This window comes from Epinephelus moara, chromosome 16 (assembly GCF_006386435.1).
Source record: "Epinephelus moara isolate mb chromosome 16, YSFRI_EMoa_1.0, whole genome shotgun sequence".
Taxonomy (NCBI): Eukaryota; Metazoa; Chordata; class Actinopteri; order Perciformes; family Serranidae; genus Epinephelus; species Epinephelus moara.
The window spans coordinates 7,721,000-7,742,944 of NC_065521.1; the positions used below are offsets into that span (position 1 = coordinate 7,721,000).

General features: G+C 41.3%; 2 protein-coding genes across 3 annotated transcripts in view; one reads left to right on the forward strand and one right to left on the reverse strand.

Moving 5' to 3' along the window:
• Positions 1 to 21,741, forward strand: part of LOC126402577 (mitochondrial carrier homolog 1-like) — a 45,167-nt gene extending 23,426 nt beyond the window's left edge. The window contains exons 4-12 of the mRNA XM_050064708.1: positions 422 to 484; positions 2,059 to 2,116; positions 4,252 to 4,303; positions 12,128 to 12,187; positions 12,294 to 12,387; positions 15,077 to 15,124; positions 15,208 to 15,275; positions 15,582 to 15,657; positions 18,291 to 21,741. Of these exons, the coding sequence (XP_049920665.1) occupies positions 422 to 484; positions 2,059 to 2,116; positions 4,252 to 4,303; positions 12,128 to 12,187; positions 12,294 to 12,387; positions 15,077 to 15,124; positions 15,208 to 15,275; positions 15,582 to 15,657; positions 18,291 to 18,365 (594 nt within the window). The 3' untranslated portion in view covers positions 18,366 to 21,741. The remainder of the gene's footprint in view (positions 1 to 421; positions 485 to 2,058; positions 2,117 to 4,251; positions 4,304 to 12,127; positions 12,188 to 12,293; positions 12,388 to 15,076; positions 15,125 to 15,207; positions 15,276 to 15,581; positions 15,658 to 18,290) is intronic.
• Positions 2,140 to 6,585, reverse strand: LOC126402590 (uncharacterized). Of its 2 annotated transcripts, none has more exons than XM_050064726.1 (2): positions 5,844 to 6,585; positions 2,140 to 2,346 (listed from the first exon to the last, which is right to left on the reverse strand). In XM_050064726.1, exons 1-2 carry the CDS (start codon positions 6,522 to 6,524, stop codon positions 2,314 to 2,316), a joined length of 714 nt encoding a protein of 237 aa, XP_049920683.1. In that variant the 5' UTR covers positions 6,525 to 6,585; the 3' UTR covers positions 2,140 to 2,313. The 2 variants fall into 2 exon arrangements, with proteins under 2 accessions (XP_049920683.1, XP_049920684.1); XM_050064727.1 differs by lacking the exon at positions 2,140 to 2,346 and adding an exon at positions 5,388 to 5,646.
• Positions 21,742 to 21,945: the final 204 nt, after the last annotated feature.

The window sequence follows — 21,945 nt, forward strand, 5'->3', positions numbered from 1 at the left end:
CATTGTGTCATACAGATTACTGTTAATTTATTATGCTGATCTGTTCTGTACGACATCTATTGCACGTCTGTCCGTCCTGGAAGAGGGATCCCTCCTCAGTTGCTCTTCCTGAGGTTTCTACCGTTTTTTTTCCCCGTTAAAGGGTTTTTTTGGGGGAGTTTTTTCTTATCCGCTGCGAGGGTCATAAGGACAGAGGGATGTCGTATGCTGTAAAGCCCTGTGAGGCAAATTGTGATTTGTGATATTGGGCTTTATAAATAAAATTGATTGATTGATTGAATTGAAATGAGTGGCTCTTGATGAAACGCATCACATTTGGCATATATGGCCAATGGGGGGGTGTGATTAAAGGGTTGTTTTAAGTATTTAAAGGTATAGGTGTTGTGAAGGGCTGTCGAAGTAATTTCAGTTCTTTATTCAGCAGGTGGAGGTTTTCTCCAAGAGAGATGACCTGCAGACTTCACTCAGGAAAGTCGTCAGAGAGGTGAGACATCAGCTCCTCCTGGATGACAAGAAAACAGGGAATTCTTTGGCAACAACCCTGACTTCTTTCATTCAGTCTAACTGAAGTGATATTGTTAAAGTCTCTTATAACACACTTTGTCTACTCTCTGTTGTATGTTTCATTATGAAATGTAAGTGTGCCACATCAAGGTTCAAGACAAGGGCACAGAGTATGGAAAACTACCAAGTGCCCTATTTACTTTGCCCCATGTTGTTAAATGAAAAAAAAAAAAAAAAGAACTTGTTAACAAAATATGTTTATAATCCTCAAAGTGTAAGGTATAAACAAGTATATTATCAGAGGCCTGTACAACAAAGCATGACTTGGAGTTAGTGAGGTAACTTCAGGGTTAAGTACTACGAAGCTGGTTCTCTTTTTACTGGGAAAATCACTGTGGTAACTTATGCTGAACAGCTAACCTACTCAGACGCATGTTATGTACAGAGTCTGACCAATCAGATCACTGACGAAAAAAGTATCCATGGGCAAAAGTCCAGAGTCTCAGGTAAAAAAAAGTGTAGTCTATATATTGTTATAGGTCAGTAGAAGCATTGCATTGTTCCAAGGCTCTATTTCCGCTGGTGTCAGATTCAGATTAAGATTGTTTATTCAAGTGTTATACACCAAAAGATGCCCAGCCCACATGGGCTTACATGATACTACAAAACATTATAAAACGAGCAATAACATGGTACAAACCATATCTTTGAAATGTCAAACATGAAGTGCCCACATACACAGCTGCAAAGCATCTGACACAAACTGAGCTAACTGATATACTTTGTCTGTAAACAATAACTCAGGTCTACATTCATCAGACATGGAAAACAAATAAGGACATTCTGCAGATAATTTAACATAGTGCTCCGAGCGGAACACCCTAATAAGACTACGGTCTCAGTTTTGGTTTACACAAAATTTCTTCTGACCATTTCTGTTTAGAATTTTCTAGCAATATTGTTTTAATTTAAGTAACTTTTTAAACTGATGCAAAGTTTATTTTATTCTGCAGTGACAGTGTTTCTGTTTTTACACTTTGATTCCATCACTGCAGCTCAGAATAACATGAGACACCAGTGTGATGAAAACTAGGAGAAAGATAATGTTTTAATATTTTAAGGTTTTCTTATATTCAGACAGAACAGGATGTAAGGAGATGTGTTTTACCTGCTTGACAGTTTCGACTGAGACTCCAGTCTTCCTCAGAAGCATCATCCGATGTGCTGCTGACGTGTCATATATCAGCTGGTAGGCCTGACAGACCAATCAGAGTCTGTCAGGCCAACCCCGCCTCCCGCGTCGTTGTTCGTTTTGTGGAGTAGGGAATCCCAGGTATGCGAGAGGGTGTACGCCCCCTCGTCCCGGTTGATGGTGCCGCTTGCCCGCTTCCTGATCTCAATGGCCTCTTTTATCCACCGTTTGAAGACTGGAGTCTCAGTGTTCATTGGACATCATTTAGCTGATACTGTATATTCATTTTTATGGCTTTATTTTGCAATAAATCTGTACAACTTCATACCAGGTTGTCCCTTCAAATTGTTTCCTCTCTCCAGACCTCACATGAGATGATCATCCAGTGCCTGTCCAGAGTAGCCACTCATCCTTTTCATGGTAGGTCCTCATCAAGACTGGCAAAGTTTATTCAATCATAAGAAAAAGTAACTGATTACATGGATATATTCTGGAAGCTTCCTCCTGATCTACAAAAGTAGTGCCACAGCCAAAACAAGTGTTACAAAAAATATTTTCATTACTGATTTGTTGTGAAGTTATTTTTTTTAATCAATAAAATGTCCAAGGTGATGTCTTCACAAGTCTTGTTTTGTCCATCCAGCTAAAACCTAAAGATATTAAATTTAACAATGACAACAAAGGCAAATGCAGAAAATCCTCACATTGGAGAAACTGAAATAAGTGAAGGTTTGACATTTTTTATCATTCTTAAAGCCACAGTGTGTAGGAATTTCTCCCATCTAACGTTGAAATCATATATTGCATTCAAATGGAGAGCGCACTCTAGCGCCTCACTGTTTCAAAGGCGTATTGCAACAGCAGTAGCCGCTGTGTACCAAAAAGCTATGATGAAACCATCCTAATCTCGCAAGCTCATATTCTATTTAATATAGAATAGAAGGGACAAGGAGCGGAGTGAATGCATTTCATAAACGTCGGTAGCGTAGTGGATAGTGCTGGTGCCCCATATACAGAGGTGATGCCCCGCTGCAGCAGTCGCGGGTTCGACTGCGGCTTGTGACCATTTGCTGCATGTCATCCCCCCACTCTCTCTCACTCCCCCATTTCAGTCTCTCCTGTCAATTAAAGGCAAAAAGCCCGAAAAAATAATCTTAAAAAAAAAAAAAAAGCAGAACAAACCGCTGCACTAAAAGCTTTTATTGAATAAAAGGATGTGTTTGTCGTCCTTCCTACGGGGTTTGGTAAAAGTTTAATTTACCAACTGCCTCCGTTGATGGGGAAAAAGAAAAAGATGGGACTCAGTGAAAACCCAGTGGCTATTGTTGTTTCTCCGCTAGTTGCTCTCATGGAGGAACAGGTCAGGGAAGTGACCAAGCTGGGAATCACAGCGATGCAACTGGGAGTCCACAGTGAGGAGGAAATCCGCAAAGATGGCAACAGACATCATCACAGCTCATCTCCACTGCACGCTGCACGCTGCACTTGCTTGCTGATCTGTTTACAGTGGCGTTGGGCTAGCCTACGTCATATGTTTCATTTACTCTGATTGGTTTTCCGTCTTTCCAATTGCGTGAAGGGGCACTTTGAGTGACAGCCGTTGAGACCGCCCCTCGGGAACAGAGGAAATGTACAGTCCGTGTCCAGACCCATTCGCATTTTGCGAATTGGGTCTGGCAACGCCAGGCTACCACTGAACACTGATACTGATGGGGGTGTAAATCGAAACAAACCAATCACATCTTGTCATTTGACAACTGACAAGTGGCTCAACCTCACACACCTCATCCCTCTCCTCGCATCACTGTGCCGCTGACAGTGGCTAACAGCTGTTAGCGGCTAGCAGCGCTGGCCTGTGATTGCATTACCTTTCTACTTCAGCAGCTCTCTCCACCTGGGAAAGGCTACCCTGATGTTGACCCTCGTTTTTTGAATTTGCTGGTCACGCTGTCTTTTTGATTCCCTTTTGCGCTTTTCTGGCGACGAGGATTCCGTCTTCCGTGATGCTGCATATGCATGATCCTGCATTATGCTCAAAGAGTGGGACTTTTTTATTCTGCAGTAGTTCCAGGGTAGTAGCGAAGCGCCTGTTGCTCCTCTCCTTTGGCTTCTCAGTCACGCAGTGCTGGCCTGGCTCTCAACGAAAACGCCAAAGGCGGGGCTGTATGTCCCTTGCTGGCGGATGTATTCTCAAGATGGCGAAATGTTATGGAACCCCCCAGACGACTTCCCCGCACAATGTACTAACAAATCTGAAATTCTCCTTTTACGAGAATAAGTCAGATTATTGGTGGAGGTAATAATACACCAATGATGACATATTTATGAATGCAGACGTCGATTTTTGCCAGTAAACAACTGAAAATGTTACACAATGTCCCTTTAAACAAGTAGACCTTCCATTCATTTTGGGTTGCTTGTTTTATGTGCCATGTTGTCAGTCCGCTTTAAGCTGATTTTACAAGTGTCATTCTGGCTAAATTGAATTTGATGTCAGAGAACCAAGTAGTACACTGGTTGTTTAGCTAACTACCTGATTTGTTTTCCTTTGGCAGTGATGTCAGTGCGGTGTATGGCCCAGTTTGTTGGCAGGGAGCTCAAGTATGGGTAAGACTTTGCATAATGCTGCAGATATGCCACAAGGTTTCCTTCCTTTCCTTTGAAAAGTTCAAATCTTAACAGTGTCTGCAACATTTAAAGATAATTATGGTATTTTTCAACCTGGACCCTTTTTTCCTATGTTTTTGTGATTAATGGAAACGGCAATTTTTGAAATTGGTCCAAAATTGTGAGAGAGTGCTGCTGTGGCAAAACAGACTGCAATATATCCACACATGCAATTGAGCAAATCAATTTACGTCCATCAAGGGGCCATACACATGCCGGGTCTTTAACCACCGGGAAAATGAGAGGTTGGGTGCTGGGTACCACCCTTGTCTTGTGTCTTGTGTTAACTTTCAAGAGCACAGTGGCAGGTTGTGGCTGAGGTTGCTAAGCAACCTTAACAAGCACCATATCATAACCTATTTACCTGAAATCCTGAGTGCAGAGCTGATTTTCTTCCAGGCGCTGTTTATGTGTAGGCCTATTGTCAGTGGGACAGATGTAAAGTTCTGGCAGCCCTGCACTAAAATGATCAACAACTTCTTTATTTTTACCACAGACTGATATTCACAGAAGAAGGTACAGTTGTCTGTTGGCTGTGATGGGTTGGTCCTTGTCACAGAAGCTGAACTCTGTTTATCTCAGGGAGCAGCTGTAGCACCCAGAAAAATAGCCACTGTGTGCATCGCAATGCCGTCTCTCTGGTGTTTTAGTGTGCCTGCTGCGCATCTACATTGGAAAAAAAACGCGGCATGTGCAGGGCCCCTGAAAGTGCTTGTTTTTGCCACTGACAGACTCAGATTGGTATTTAAATTGTCTAAAACATTATGGAAATTATATTTGCAGAGGTCGACCTTTTTACAGATGCATCTCAAAAAGTCCGAATATCATTGAGAAGTTGTCTTTTTTTTTGCCGGTAATTTAATTCAAAAAGTGAAACTTTTATACATTCTAGATAGGGCTGGGGTGACGGGTTGATGTCGTCGACGTCAAAGACTACGTAAATACTAGACTTGCACCAATTAATCGGGAGTGCTCGGAATCAGGCCGGTGTTCACATGATCGGCCATGACCTGCGACTGGCCGGTCAGTCTAAAATATGCCGATTTAAAACGCCGGTAAAATTCCAGGTGCGCCGCATGATTGACATCGTGTAACCTCAGCAGCGCACACACACGCACATGTGCAACTCACAGCTTGGGCGATGTGAGGAAGGGGACCTCAGGGACACACTGGTTTGGATAGGACAACTATGGAGCAAATGATTCCGGCCAGAGAATCAGGTTCGAGAGGATACTTTAATTTTCAATGCAGGAGGTTCACAACAAGTGTGTATGTGTGTGGTTCTGTAATAAACAAAAGGAAAAATAGCTTTACACTCAATTCTTACAAATATGGCTTCTCACCTTAAAGCCGCTACAAGGAACTTTTAACTGGATATGCAAAAGTCTCTCGTTTCTGCTGATGTCTGTGTGTGACCTACAACAGCAAATGAGACCATTGGTGTGAAGATAAGCTATTTCTATATAGTGTATATCCATACCTTTAGGAAACTGTGTCCGGGTCTGTCCCAGGTCGCTTCCAGGATGAAGCCTAGCTGCTTACATTTATAGTGACTCTTATAAATAGTCGCTATTCCTCCTCCTCGACCCGACGTCCGCGGGGAGTTAAAATAGCAGCAATCATCGGGTAAAAGTTCTGTGAAAGCACTGGACTCACCAACAGTCAGCCACGTCTCAGTCACACAGAGAAAATCCAATCCTCGGGAAGTCAGGAAATCCTTCAGGATAAACGTTTTGTTCGCTAGCGATCTAGCATTTACCAGCCCAATCCTGGCAGGAGCCGGCGGGTCCACGGCGTTAGCTGTCCGGGGAGCCACACACAGAGGCCGCAGGTTGCGCAGATTCACCCCGCGCCAGCGGGGACGAGGAGAGCAGGGGCCGCGGGGCTGGAACACCTCATCCGGGCCGACGACAGGTACCAGCCAGGCGTCGACAGGGTCCAGCGAGTGCCGAGAAATAAAGAGGCGAGGCACCGCTCCATACTCAGTCCAAGAAGCCGTGGAAGTGCTCGCCAAACAGGCCTTCAGCCTTACCAGCCGACCGCTGCGTTTACCCCGGCGGCAGTGGCGCTTACGCCGGAGAGGTGGAGCTGGGGCGCGGCAGAGGTGAGCTGGGATCCCCGATAGGAGCGGGGGCAAAGTTTTCCCGTCTTGTTGTTTCATTCATCCCCAAAACAAACACATGCGCGAGCCAGGTATGCATCTTTACGACAATACGCGCTAGAGCTCATGGGAAATGTAGGCTTCATTCTGGCAAAACACTACCGCTTTTGTCCACAGGGGTCGCCAAAATCAACTCAAAATGAAAGTTCCTTGTAGGGGCTTTAATCATTCACGCACACACATCAAAAGAGAGAAGGAAAAAGTTGTTAATTGTCCGTGTTAAACTTAACTGCGGGGCTCTCACTGCTGCACTGTGCTGCTTGAAACTGATGAGGCGCGTGTCTGCGTGCCAAAGATGCGCGTGTCTGCACGCTTACTGGCGGGCGCGTCCTTAGAGCTAAGGGCTTTCGTACAGGCGACCTACACCATGTCGGCCGTATGGAATTTTTATCTATTCAAGAGATTACCCACAGATGCTATACACCAAGAATTATTATTTTATTTATCTATGTTTTTATTTATGTATGCCTTTTTACTTATGCATTTTAATATTGTACCTGAAGTTATATTTGAGCGAAAAGGAAAATGTTTCTTAACCTGTGTCACTGTTTTTGTTTGTTTGTTTGAGATGATTATTGAAAAGCTGGTTGTATCTTGGTTAAAATCAGAATCAGAATCAGAATCAGTTTTATTGCCAAGTAGGTTTTCACATACAAGGAATTTAGCTTGGTGTATTGATGCATAACAAAGAATATAAAATATATAAAAATATAGAGTAATTAGAAGCATAAGTATAAAAGGGAAATACGATAAACAATTAAATATAAAATTTGAATGCCAATAACTATAATAATAGTAATATAAAAAGATATGTACACTGTAAACATGAATAGGGTTATGTGCAAATAACAGTTTTGCAAAGTACGGATGTGCAAAATCAACAGAATGCAGTGTGTGACAGGTGAATGACATTTCCCTTCCAGTCAACTTTACATGAAAATGCTTTGAAAGAGCACTCTGCGAATAGCCAGCCCTGTCAGTAATGACCTCCTGTGGCTTACTCTCCTCATGGAAGGTGTCAGGAAGTGCTTTCGTGACAATTGTTAAGTCAGCAGTCTTCCTTATAATTGTGGTTGTGTGTACTAAACCAGACTGAGAGATTAAAGACTCAGAAAACCTTTGCAGGTGTTTGGAGTTAATTAGCTGATTAGAGCTCTTCTCGGGACTGTGCGAGTCTAGAATATATTGAGCATAGCGTTTGTTCAGGCAGGATACAATGTCAAGTTGAGCTTATATCTCAGCTACATCAGCTGATCTTAAACAACCCAAGATGGATCAACTGACTGATGGAAGGGTGTAAGCTGATAGATCACATGATTCCTTTCTACTCAACTAATTGGCAAATCTCATTCAGGGTACCCTGTTTAAACTGCTTTGATCTGCCTACTGTTGCTACTTCTCTGCAAGCCGCTTCGCAACCTGCCTTTTATATAACCAAATCTTAAAGGTTATAAATGTAAATATACATGAGAATTTATCAATGTTGAATTATCTACACATATTTTAAGTGCAAGAAATGAGATTGTTAACTTACTGAATTACTGTGAATATGAACTGCATCTACCTAGACCTGCAAATATTGTTGTTATACATATGAACTCAAATTATTGCTCATCAATTAGTAGCTAGGTAGCCAAACATCAGTAACTGCATTAAGGCTTCTACAATGTTGTCAGTTTATTTAAAATGGCTGCGCAGTACTGGGTCAGGCCCGGGCATTTTGAGCAGCAAGCATAAGAAAAAATGGTCAGCACAACTTTCCAGACCAGACATCATTTGACCTTGAAAAACGTCTTTGAAATAATGTGTCTAACAGTACTGTAGCAGAGTTCAACCTTTATTTGAATTCCGAGGATCATTTAGAGCAAGCCCTCATTTACAATGATGCTGAATGTACAACAACCATAAAAACAATATATAAGAACAATACAATAAAAATAAAACAGAGACAAATTAAAAGCAATTACACTCATGAGTAAAATGGTCAGCAATCAAGGATTTGAATTGGCCAGGCTGTACAAACGCTTCAGTGCATGCTGCAAAATGTTCCAACTGTGAGCTGCGCGGAAGCTAAATGCAGTTTTTTTCCAAATTCAGTACGTGGACATGGTACTTCCAGCATAAGAAAATCAGAGGAGCGGGTCAGGTATCTAGCACTTCCCCACCTCAATAAGGAGCTATGGTAATAAGGAAGCCTTCCAATAAGGGCTTTATAAACAAAGAGAAACCAATGCCTATCACTGGGAAGTCCACCCAAGTTTTTTGTATAAGATACAATGATGAGTAGAAAAACTGTCACCAGTGATGAATCTTAAAGCTGAGTGGTAAACAGCATCAAGTGATTTTAGGGTGGAAGCAGATGCGTGTTGATAAATGACATCACCATAATCCAAAACTGACAAGAAGACTACCTCAATTACCCGCTTCCTGCAGGACATAGGAAAATTATCTCTATATTTATAAAAAAAATACCCAGTTTTCTGACGCAGCTTTGTAACAAGTGTGGTGATATGATGCTTAAAAGTGAGTTTTTGATCCAGCCAAATACCAAGATATTTATATTCTGGAACCCTTTCAATATTTTGATCATCCTGGGTGCTAATGCCCAGCGGCATGTTGATGTCAACTTCATTTCTAGAGAAAAACATAAATTTGGTCTTGTTAGGATTCAGTAATAATTTTAACTTGAAAAGAGAATCTTGCAGGCTGTCAAATGCTAATTGAAGGGTTTCAATAGTGGACTGAGCAGTATCAGCAGAACAGTATAGAATTGTATCATCTGCATAAAGATGAGCACTACTACTGGTCAAAGCAGATGTAATATTGTTAATGAAGATTGAGAACAAGATAGGACCCAGGATAGACCCTTGAGGAACCCCTTTTGACAGTGGTAGGAGCATAGAACAATCATTACCCAAGATCACACACTGTTGTCTTTGAGACAAGTAATCACTAAACCAGTTACAAGAGTTATGATCAAAACCAATGTCACATCATTTCTGAAGGAGCAGAGCATGGTCAACAGTGTCGACCACTTTGGTAAGATCAATAAAAAGTGCAGCACAGTACTTCCTCTTATCAATATCAGAAATAATATCATTTAAAACCATGGTAGTAGCAGTGATAGTACTATGTTGGGCTCTAAAGCCAGATTGATTTGGACTCAACACAGAATTTTCTGAGAGGAACAATTTGAGCTACTCATTTACAAGAGATTCCAGTATTTTAGCAAGGCAGGGTAGTTTGGAAATTGGTCGATAATTATTTAAATCATTTTTATCACCACCTTTATGCAGTGGGATTACATGGGCAGATTTCCAGACTAGAGGGACAATTCCACCTGATATAGAAATGTTAAAAAATTTAAGTAAGCTGTTCTGTAATAAAAGGGGCACAGAGCTTTAAAAAATAAGGATCTAGTTTGTCCTCCCCAGTTGCTGACTTACAATCGATGGACTGTAGTGCTTTCCTAACAGTAGAGGGAGTAATGGCCTGAAGAGTGAACTGAGGAGAGGCAGAAGAAGTAGAAGAGGGAGTGGATGCATAAGCCGAGGACTTGGAACAAAAGGCTACTCCCGAATATTTGACATCAAACATAATTCCAGCAGAAGGGAATTGGTTGTTGAAAGCCTGACAAATATCTGATGTCTTATTGAACAGACAATCATTTAACGTGATATGAGATGGAATTGGACTTTTTTATGTTTTATATTTACTGCTTTCAAAAATTGGGAGGATTAGAAGAAGAGCTGGCAATCAACTCCACATGATAGTCTGCTTTTTTTTTTTTCTGTGCATTTAATGCACATCCTCTGTACGGCTAACTTTCAGACAACTTAGAAATATATGCGCTGCCAGGTTAGGGTTAGGGGTTAGGGGTTAGGGGGCTGAAGCTGGCCGGAAATAATTACCTGCTTCCCAGTGTTCAGCAGGCTGTCCAGTAGGTGGATGAAGTCTTTCTTTAGAAGCTCCGACTTTCCTTGTTTTAGGTTGTTTATGCCGGCCTCGACAACCACCGTGGAGGCAGAGGTGTGCTGGGCTGTAGCCTGCAGGGCGGCAGATGTAATATCCCTGATGGTGGCACCAGGGTGGCAAAAGGTCTGACCGTCGCGTAATGCCACATGTCTGACCATGGAGGACCCCACAATCAGTACAGAGGGAGGGCGCCGCACCTTGGCACGGACCCCTGACCTCCTGGGGGTGCGTCGGCGGCACGATGGAGCCCGCTGTAGATGACCCACGCGTCGCTGGATCCCATCCGCTCCAAGTGCAGATGATGGGGGGGTGCCAGGCCGGGGACCCCGGCCATTTGTCTGATGGAAACCACGGCTGACTGGAGGAATGGGAGCCCCGGCCATTTGTCTGATGGAAACCACGGCTGACTGGAGGAATGGGAGCCGGTGGAGAGTGGGAACCCGCACCCACAGGAGGGAATTCCTGCACACTCAGAATGTCAAACCTGTTGGCCAGCAGCAAGTCCAGAGATGAAGGAGGAAGGGACAGGCGAGCACTGTTGCCTTTGTTAACCACTAACCAGGGCACCGGGTCCGGTTTGCGGGGTGTTGAAATCACCTGAGCCTTCACTTCATTCCTGCCCCTGAGGCGCCGTGGCTCTGTTCGGTCCAGACAGAGGGTGGAGGTTGCCGACGTTCTGGGCTTTGCACCTTGAAGGTACCAACGGATCGCAGGTTGTGTTGAAACTGTCACAGGGGCTGGGAAATCAGCAGTGACGGAGCCGGTCCATGGTAAAGTGGTGTCGTTGGTGGACGTGTTTCGGTTACTGTATCCAGAGGACTTAAGGAGTGTTGTATGTTTGCCTGGGACGAGGCGACAGAATATAAGTCCATGAGCAATTTGTCCTTCTCTTTGACATCTGACAGCAGATCAGTGATGTCTTCCTTCAGCTTTGAAAAGGCAGGAAGGCACGACTCACACACAGCCGACATGACAGAAAAGTTTGTAAGACGGTCGCACAAGTGAGAGAAACATGACCAAGATGAGTCAGGAGAGGCTTTAGAAATAGCCGAAAAACCACAGAGGTATCTCTTAATCTGAGGCCAGCAGTCCCGTTGACAAAAAACAGTGTAAAACACAGAAAAATTAGATTTTTGTTTAAAAGCGGTGTTTCGCTGGTGTGGTTTGGTGTGTGGCTGCAAGGAACAGTCACGGCTCAACTTTTCCTCCAAAGTCTTCAGAAGTACAAGTCCGATGACTGAGATTCCTCATCCAGTTAAAGGACACGTTTTAATAGAGCAAGTTTCTTGTACAAGGTGTATAAAAAAGAGGCCAAAAAGGTTCTAAAAACTGGACAAATACTTAGCTTGCGGGAGCTGCACACGGAAGTATGAGAGGATTCCACAGTATTGTCATCATATTGTTGCCAATCATGAGAGGGCATAAGGAGCACAGAGCAAAACAAATCTATACATTTGTCACCTGAGACACAAAAATAGTTTAAAGTTTGGCAACTAACAGTTTATTCATGTAGGATGGCATCACTAAAAATAAAAAGCTGTTTAAAAACAGAGCTTGTTGGCTAAGCGTGAGCTTTTTCAGATTTTCACACTGCAGACATTTTTTACATGTTTGTGTCACGTTTGCAGGGGGATTTTCAGCTGCATTGTCAAGATTTTTAAGGAGGAGGGACTTGCTGGATTCTATGTGTGAGTCACACTTATAATTTTTACTCTTCATTGGTAGATTTTTTACTACATAATGACCTTGATGTCTGACCTCCATCAGTCTGAGCAGTGTTTTGTGTGTTTGCAGTGGTCTCGTACCTCATGTGGTGGGAGAGGTCCTCTTTCTGTGGTGTTGTAACCTCCTGGCCCACTTTATTAACACCTACGCTGTGGACGAAAATGTGAGTCCATCACCTTTTTAAATGCTACAGGAGAGAGTATAAGAAAGACAACAAGCTATGGCAATCAATACCATTTCATAGTCACACAGTAATTTACTTACTCATAATACTATTGTATTTACAAACATATTGAGCACATTAAAACACATAATGTCATACATAAAGTGCCAAAGGTCTTGCATTTATGAGTGGAGTAGCTGCTTTTGAAGCAGTCACATCTAAAATAGAACAGCCTCTACTGTGCCTTCATCTCAAAAAGACAGATACTGACTCATATCATCATGAACAGTATTCAGTAGAAAACTGAACAAAGGCTTGAATAAAGTAGGCTTTGGAATCTCCAGGCACATCACAATGTGATCATGATTGAGTTATTACACGATTATCACTAAAGCAACCGATTGAAATGGCAAACTTTGAATGGGCATATCTCATGCCCCATATGTCATGGAGACATGAAACTTTGCACAGAGATGCCTCTCCTCATGAGGAACAAATTTTCCTTAAGAACCTATAACTTCCGGTTATATAGATTTTCCGCCATTTTGAATTTTTTTGAAAAACACTTAAAATCGATCTCTTCCTAGGAAGTTTGACCGATCTGCATGAAACTCGGTGAACATAATCTAGGGACCAATATCTAAAGTTCCCTCTTGGCAAAAGTTGGAAAACTTACTAAAACTGAGCTTCTATAAGGCAATGACTTTAACTATCTGCCTTTCAACGTGCTACATCAACTACTAATGTACAGTTTTAGCCCACTAACTATCCCACTATTGGCAATGGTACCACTGTACATTCAGTAAAGCAGTCGTACTATCAAATTCATAAAAACTCTGTCTGAATACATTGCTCTTCTTAATGGGTTCAGTTGACTATTTAATCTGCAATTTCCTATGACCTGTATCCCAAACACACACCATGTGAAACTGTACGTGGGCAACTGTACACTCAATGGGTATGGACTAGTGATCCATAATTGAATAAACCGATGAACTAACTTGCGCACAGCATGGCTCAGGTCCAGGTCTCTTTTCCATTCAACTTCATAGAAGCCAAAGTGCTTCTATACCTGAGCTTTTAAACCAGTAGGACTGTACGCATCTGTGGTCGCTCAGCTACCCCACTGTAGAATATTTATGGTGGAGTAGTGTCCAGTGTTTGCATACTGTAATGTTTCAGCAGAAATAGTATGCCATTCAGGTACTGTTGAATAATAAATGGTACACGACTTTTTTTATTTAAATGCATAATTGCATTAATTAGAAAGCACTGTAGGGCCTGTATCCACTTAGCTTTTTTTTTTTTTTTTTTCGTTTCAGCAGAAAACTGGTGGCAGGGTGCTGGGGAGCGGTTCATTCCAGCACTTCATAAAAAAGCGCTGCAGGTGCTGTTTTTATGAAGTGCTGCACATGGGTTTTGTTTCTATGACAACAATATCTTGACACTAACATTAAAGCTATAGTGCGTAACTTTTGTCGCCTCCCAGCGGATAATGCGTTATTACAACTAATAAGCCGGCGGCACTTCCATGTACACAGAGTAACACTCGCCACACACCATGTACACAGAGTAACACTTGCCAGTCGCCACACACCGTACACAGAGTAACACTTGCCTTTGTGGTAGGATTCACTTTTCACTGCTTTCTCTTTCTACCTGCGCTCTACCTCTTGCTGTGACACTCTCTCCTCCCCCTCCCTTCTTGTTGTGAGGAAGCATTTCCTGTATGCCAGCGCGGGAATGTCGCCGGTCTACACGCATACTAAAAATGATATATATTGAAAAATACCGCGAGATGTTAGAGGAGCCGATCGGCTTAATCAGCATTGTGTCATCTCCTCTAGAAGTGGCTTGGGTGAAACGGACATTTACAGACATGTAGAAGTTACGCACTATAGCTTTAACCAGGTAGCTAACACAACACTACATTAATAGACGGTCGACACAGTTAACTTAAAGCTTACAAAGCGAACAGTGATAAAAGCTTAACACCAGCGACATCCAGTGTCCGCTGGTCGATCTGCTCCCAAAAAATGAGCTTTTCTGTCTTTGTTGTGGCAGTAGACAGTAGCCTAGCTAAAGAAGCGGTAGTGACGTCACCGGCACCTTTCTGAAATGTTCAGAGATTTTAAACTCATAGCACACAGAGTGGCTGTGCAAAAAGGCTGTGGTGCTTTTCTCTCTCACTTGCTCCTTAAAGAGAATAAGTGAAAAAAGACACAAGTGCTGAGGAAAAAATGCTGTGTGGACACAGGCCCTTACAGACTCCTGTAAGTAATAACAAAATGGGGGGACGTCAGAGTGCTCCGCTGTTTATTGTTTATTGGATGGATCCCCATTATGTGCTGCCTTGGCGACCACAAATCTTCCTGGGGTCCATAAAGTACATAAAATATAACATAAATGATAACATCCAAGACACTTACAACAATAACAACAACAATAATACACATACATATACACACACACACACATACACACACACACACACACACAGCAGATTTTTCTTGCAGATAAACAAGCAAGAAAAATGCTACAAAGTCTTTTTAGTTGTAGGAAGATGAGATTGAGCTAACTTAGTTTGAATAAATCTGATGGTCTTGAATCTTAAATTGAATTGAATTTCCTGTTGCATGCCTTGCAAGTGAAGAAACCTTCCACCTCTGTGCTTGTGTTTGTGTTGCAGTTCAGTCAGGCCTCAGCAGTAAGAAGCTACACTAAGTTTGTGATGGGTGTAAGTTCAACATTCAAACTGTTATTTGAGATGTTTCTCATATGCAGCATTTCTTCATATTGATGGAGTGTGTTTTTCTCTAGATTGCAGTGAGTGTTTTGACATACCCATTCATGCTTGTGGCTGATCTCATGGCAGTCAACAACTGTGGGTGAGTCACTCCTTCAAACAGTACTACATTCACCTTTTAATAATCAGGGACATTTTCATATAGATGTTCATATACATGACTGATATAACATGGAGTCAGTTCTTTCAGTCTTTTAGCTTGTACCTAAGATGCATAAGGATTCACTATTTACTATTCACAATAGAGTTTTATTGCGCTAAGCACTTAAATAAATAAAATGTGATCAATCCAAATGACTGAGAAATGTCATTTTACTCACACTGTATTTGTAAAATCCTGGCTTCTGTCCTGTGCTTGTGTCTGATTGGTTGTGATTTGTGTTGTCAGCTTGGCTGCAGGTCTTCCTCCTCACTCTCCCATCTTCAAGTCATGGCTGCACTGCTGGAATCACCTGAGCCACAAAGTAAAGTCAAGCAAATGCAGGGACACCACATGACACAAAAGTCAGGGCTCAAAATCCATTTTTTCTGTGTACAGGCACTGGTGTGTGTAGCTTTCAAAATGACATCCATAAAAATATTTTACAGGCACCAAACAATCTTTTTACTGCACCATTTGGTGTTTATGTTCTCTTTCTCATCACCAAAATTTCAACAAACCTCTGAAGAAAAACATTTATTCACTTAAAGATTCTTAAATTAGGGACATATTTAATGTGTTCCAATATTATTTGAGCTGACTTTCCCAGTGCAGTAATGTGCAGTCAAACTACATCAACTTTGATATGGTCATAGGGACATTTCGAGCAGCAACAAATATGGAAACTTTTTGTTGTTGTTGTTGTTGTTGTTGTTGTTGTTGTTGTTGTTGTTGTTGATCATATTAGGACTTATTTGGTGACATATTCAACAAGACTTATTTAATATAGGTGTAATAAATTACTGCTGAAACGTATTGTACTTTTTGGCTGCTCCATGTACCGGTACATAACAGCATGAAGAGACATGCATCCAAGCAGCAGCTGTTTTGACCGCAGTGTTTTTCAGTGCTGCTTTTTCTCTGTGCTGCACTGTCATGTCTGTCCGTGCACTGTCAGTGTCGTCTTCTCACGATCAATGTGTGAGAGTTGGCAGCACTGCTTAATGTATGTTCTGTACTGTGTTCTGTGGACCGTTGCATGTGAGCCAAGAATTACATGCACAGCTCAAATATTACGTGCACTACTGTACACGTGCATGCACGTGGCTTTTCAAGCCCTGAAAGTATTTTTCAGCCTGAATCTTTGGCTTGTAGATTTGCCTGTTCTGACCACTCACCAGTCAGCTGCCTGCACGCTGCTGTGTTTACATTTGTGGCTGTGGGTCTCTGTCTGTTTACTGAGTGTGCAAACTAGACAAGTAGTGCTAAAGAAGAGAAGGTGGTCTTCACCTGCAACATTCAAATTAGTTTTGATCATTTCATGGCCTTTGTAAAAAAAAAATAGAACTTTATCTCGAGGTAAATCATTGTGCAGCAATTGCAGTACAAAGTACAAAAGAGTGTTAAGAAAGAATATAAATTAAAGCTGCATGCAGCGATGAACGGGACTTCGCACCTTCCTGTACGTTTCGGGTACTGGCGGGAAGCCTGTCGATGCAGCCATGCATTCTGCGAGCATCTGACCCACATGGAAATGACATATTGAAAATTTTTATTACTTCTGTTTATGTAATGTGGTGTTAGAATATGCACTAAACATGCATTATGTTGCTGCATGTTAAGTGTGGGACAACACAATGTAAAATTCATGTCAATCGAAAGGTTGTTTGTCACACAAGACCTACTTCCAGTTGCCATTAGGTGATGCAGTTACTTTGCCTCAGTATTGGTGTGTTGATGTCTAAAGGCCAGGACTCTTATCAAGCATGTCAAATATGGAGTAGATTGGACAATTCAAGTCACAACAGCTTCCTGATTTATGGCCACCACGCCATGGCAAAGTTGTTCCACAAAAAAATCAAGATTTTAGCAACTTTTCGTCATTAAGGTCTCACAGTTGTCTAGTGTTTGGAGCCACTTCAGTTTCACTGTGATTTATGAGGACATTGGAGAATAAAAACACACTAAGCCAAAGAGCCACCACACAGCTACAGACTCTCCTTAGCAGCTAACCCAGTAGTACAGTCACATGCACGACCCCCGAGCAGAAGAATGAGCTGCTGCACGGGGAAAGACTCTCTGGCAGCTAAGCCAGTAGCACACACAGTCACGGAACACACAAAATTTAATTCGAAGTCGATTTGATTAAATCTCCATAAGTTTGTTCAAGTGCAGCACCTGTAAATTGCAAAAAAAAAAATACACTAAAATTGCACATTAAATTCAAAATGGCTGACTTCCTGTTGGGTTTGGGATATACCTCCTAGACACTTATTTTTAAGTTTTGGGATGTTATATGTGCCTACCAAATTTCACATATCTAGGCCAGTGGTTCCCAACTGGTCCAGCCACGGGGTCCAGACTGCTCCTTCGTCATTAGTTCAAGGTTCACACAGTTTAATACACTCAGCATCATTTTGGCATTTAGCCATGTCTTTGAGCTAGTCTGCTGTCTCTGTCTGTCTGTTAGCTACTCACTTTACAGCAGGAGACAGCACTTGAAAATAAAAGCTCTGTGTTGGAAATTCACTGCACTTAAAAATAAAGTGTGTTTTTTTTTTTTTACCCAGGCCCTAAATATCAATAAGGTGCAAATCCAAAATTTACACAAAGCCAAAATAATATAAAATATGACCAATCTAAAGACAATAGCTGTTATTTAAATTAAATATTGAAATTTAACTATTTATTTTCAGTTGGGGTACTTACTCTTTAAATCTTTACTCTCTGTTATATTGTTATGAGTATTGGAGGGGCGATGTTTTTTCTAAGTCAAGAGGAGTGGCTTGCTTTGTTTGAACAAGTGAAACAAGGTTCAGAACACCCCCATCCCCCAGTTGCTTTCAGAGAGTCCCTCAGTTTGACCAGTTTTTAAAGGCTGATTCTCATGTGTTGGATTGAAGTTTAATTAATTAGTATTCCAAAGGATTTACAGTTAATATGTGTCCCATCCTTCAGGGTCACCTCTTCAGAGGATCCAGCTTCTTTTTCCGTCGGGTGCCTGTGACCTCCCAGCCCTGCATTGAGGACTGACATCATTTTCATCATCCTCCTCATCCTGCTCCCAAACATTTTCCAAAGACACCACCCTCCTGCCTGTCAGCCTCTGCTGCTGTCCGCTACACAGAGACTCAGCTGACAGAGTGCCAATGAACTTTTCCTTCCAGGAGCTTTAGTGGAGTTCAGTGGGCTCACCACAGAGGTGTCTCTCTCACAATGGATTCATTCAGCTGTTTGAATCAATTCAGCAACTATAGCATGGTTTTGTTCTTGACTGCAGTGACCAGATGTTGGGAATGTGCTCCAACTCTGATTCATGGCTACTTCTCTGTAGCAACAGCTGCTGAGGCTCATGGGTACTGCAGTCATTAATGCTGTCACACAAACCAAACATTTACAGCTGATGGCCATGACTCATATATTGCTGTATTCTGTGTCTGTGTTGAAGGGCATTAAGTTTAACCCTTAAAGGACCAATTCACCAATTCACTTCTAATCCCTTAAAGTTAACATGACAGCTAACCATGAGGCAAAACATGTTCTGTGTTTTGCAAGCATTAATGTTTTTTTTATTGAGCAAGCCAGGCAGCCGTAGATATCAGAGCAGAGTTTTTAAATCAGTCAGCACTGAAGCTGCATGACTATGCAAAAATAATGTCCCACTGACAAAAGTTAATACAGGCTTGATGTCCACTGGGTTGGATCACACATGTGAAGAGTGTTTCACAAGAAGTCATACATGAAGTACACGTCATTTGTAATTAGGAGCTACAATTTGCGTACAGTATAAGTACACACTGGTATTGTTCTTTTAAAGTGAGATGATGTAACTTTTGCTAAGTCATGGCCACAAATGTTGTTGTTGTTCTTAATTTTTCGAGGTAGTTGTTTGAAAGACATCATTATGAGGAGATGTGTCAAACTAGGGACATCAGAGGTCCTTTTCATCATGCTAACTTTGGCCCCACAAGGAAACTCCCAGCTGGGAGCACTTTGGAGGCACAGCAATTTTTCAGCTGAGATGTTTTGGCTGCATCTTGTTGCTAGGTTTTTGAAGATCTGTGGAAGTAAAAATGTCAGCACAAGGTAGAGTACTCACTCTGGATGAAGGCAAGGCTACATCTGCAGGAAGAGAGGACAACGATGCTGGTCTTTGAGAAGAAACATATATGAATATGTATACAGTATATTAACATATATATATATATATATATATATATATATATATATATATATATATATGGCCGACTGTGCTTCTTTGTTTTGTCAGTGTCAGTGTTTGAGTTTGTGAATTATGTGTGCCTAAACTCTTACTGTCTTCAATCCTTGTTTTAAACTTTCTTCTAACACAGAGTTAAATGTTCAAGTCCTACTTTGCAAGAAGAACTTTATCTTTATTCTTTGAGAAATATGTTTGTAACTGGTTGGCATTTCAACATAAGCAAGGTGAGACAAACTAGTAGGATCCAACTTCATGTTAATATTAAACCCTAGTTGTAGGGGGTGATTTTGTGTCCTATGTGTCCTAATGTGAGCTTGTTCAACAGGCTAACATCACCTGCCTTTACCTAATGTCACCTATATCTGTTCAGTATTTCTTTCACACCAACACACTACAGCAAACAGTAGCTACCTGACAAACAACATCAAGAGAAGATAAACCTTTATTGATCCCCAGCAGGAAATTGGGTTGTTGCAGCCATACAAAGACAGCAATAGTACAGCTTGATATATAGAGCTATATAAACTAAACTAAAATAAGAACAGATTATTTAGTAGTAATAAACTAGTATCACTGCCCTGCAGTTGTATGGCCTCAGGCACCAGTCAGGTTTCTTTTACAGTTAACATCCATGTCTGTGTGAACATGGATGCTTCACACACATTGTCCCCCCGACAGCAGAGAAGATCTATACAATCAGCACAGTTTCAAGATAAGTGTCACCAATTCAGTATCTGACCAAATATTTCCCCTTCTGTTCCTGGGATACGATGTCAAATAATGGCCAGAAAAAGTGTTTTATGCAGAACATTATGATGTCTGACCTTTGACCTTTTGGATATAAAATGTTGTATCGTCATCATTTTATCTTATTAGACATTTGTGTTTTTGAGATACTGTATTCATGAGAATGAGACGGATGCAAGGTCACACTTACCTTGACCTTTGACCACCACCATGAATACATTTTGAGTCCAACTGAATGTTTGTGCCAAACTTGAAGAAACTCCCTCAAGGTAGTCTTAAGATAACACGTTCACAAAAATAAGACAGATGAGGACACTTAGACCTTGACCTTTGACCATCAAAATAGAATCAGTTCATCCTCAAGTCCAAGTGAACATTTGTGCAAAATTTTTAAAAAAAAATTCCTTCTAGGTATTCTTAAGATATTGCATTCACAAGAATGGAACGTACAGACAACCTGAAAACATAACACCTCCTGCCACAGCTATTGCGCAGAGGCATAAAAAATGACTATACATATGAAATAACTATACAAGAATACATGGAGACAAAAACTTCAAGTAAAGTGACAGTGGTGATTAATAGAGTCAGCAGGTCTACAGACGTGTTAACAGTGTACATCAGACTAATGACATGATTAAATAATGGCTCTCAGTGTTTGTATTAATACTGAGATGTAATATAAATATAATATAGAATATGATGCAGAAATCAAAATATATTAAGAGAGCATATCTGGTTGGGACAAATATTCAGATGAAACGAGTAGCCAATATGGATAATGAAACTCTTACAAATACGAGAATCATCCGAACACGTGTCAGCATCCATACTGGGAAAATCCTCATTTGGGTATCTGTGCTCAGTCTCTTACTCTGATCAGAATTGATCTGAAGCTCAATCCTTGTGCTGTTCTGTAAAAAGTTTTCATATCAATACGACACAAAGCAACTTCTAATCTACCCTAATCCAGTTAAAATAACTTCTGATTATGTCCCACCTATTTCTGGTTTCAGCTCCACCCACTTCCAGTTTAAACTCCACTCACTCTTGAGCCTGGATATGGATACAGAGAATTTACTGTGCGTTCCAATCCCAATACTACCATACTATACAGTATGCCAGGAAAAGATTTAGTATGTCCCAATATTACCAGGGTGTTCTACTACATCCGATCCGATATTGCTGTATTCGAGCCAGCATGCTTGTCTAACAACAAAAGGCCATAAGTATAAAATAGCAATGACAGAGAAATGCATAGCCTATGTAATTTTACTATAATGAATATAATATGTTAGAATCCTCAATGTATGCAGTTATTACCTATTGCAAAATAACAACAGCAGAGCTTTCCTGTTTGACCTCCGTCTCTGGCGAGCTTGGTGACTGGCATGTTGTTTTATCCCCATGGTAACAGCTACAGTGGTGTGAAAAAGTGTTTGCCCCCTTCCTGATTTCTTACTTTTTTGCATGTTTTCCACACTTAAATGTTTCAGATCATCAAACACATTTAAACATTAGTCAAAGATAACACAAGTAAACACAAAATGCAGTTTTTAAATGAAGGATTTTATTAATGAGGAAGAAAAAAATCCAAAGCTACATTTGAGATGCTGTGGCATGACCTTAAAAAGGCGGTTCATG

What these genes read in the sequence shown, in the direction of transcription:
- LOC126402590 (XM_050064726.1), bottom strand. Translation starts at nt 6,524, where the DNA reads ATGAAACAACAAGACGGGAAAACTTTGCCCCCGCTCCTATCGGGGATC. An exon ending in CCGGACACAGTTTCCTAAAG is followed by an intron (nt 2,347 to 5,843) that starts GTATGGATATAC and finishes TAATATCTTTAG; the next exon opens with GTTTTAGCTGGATGGACAAA.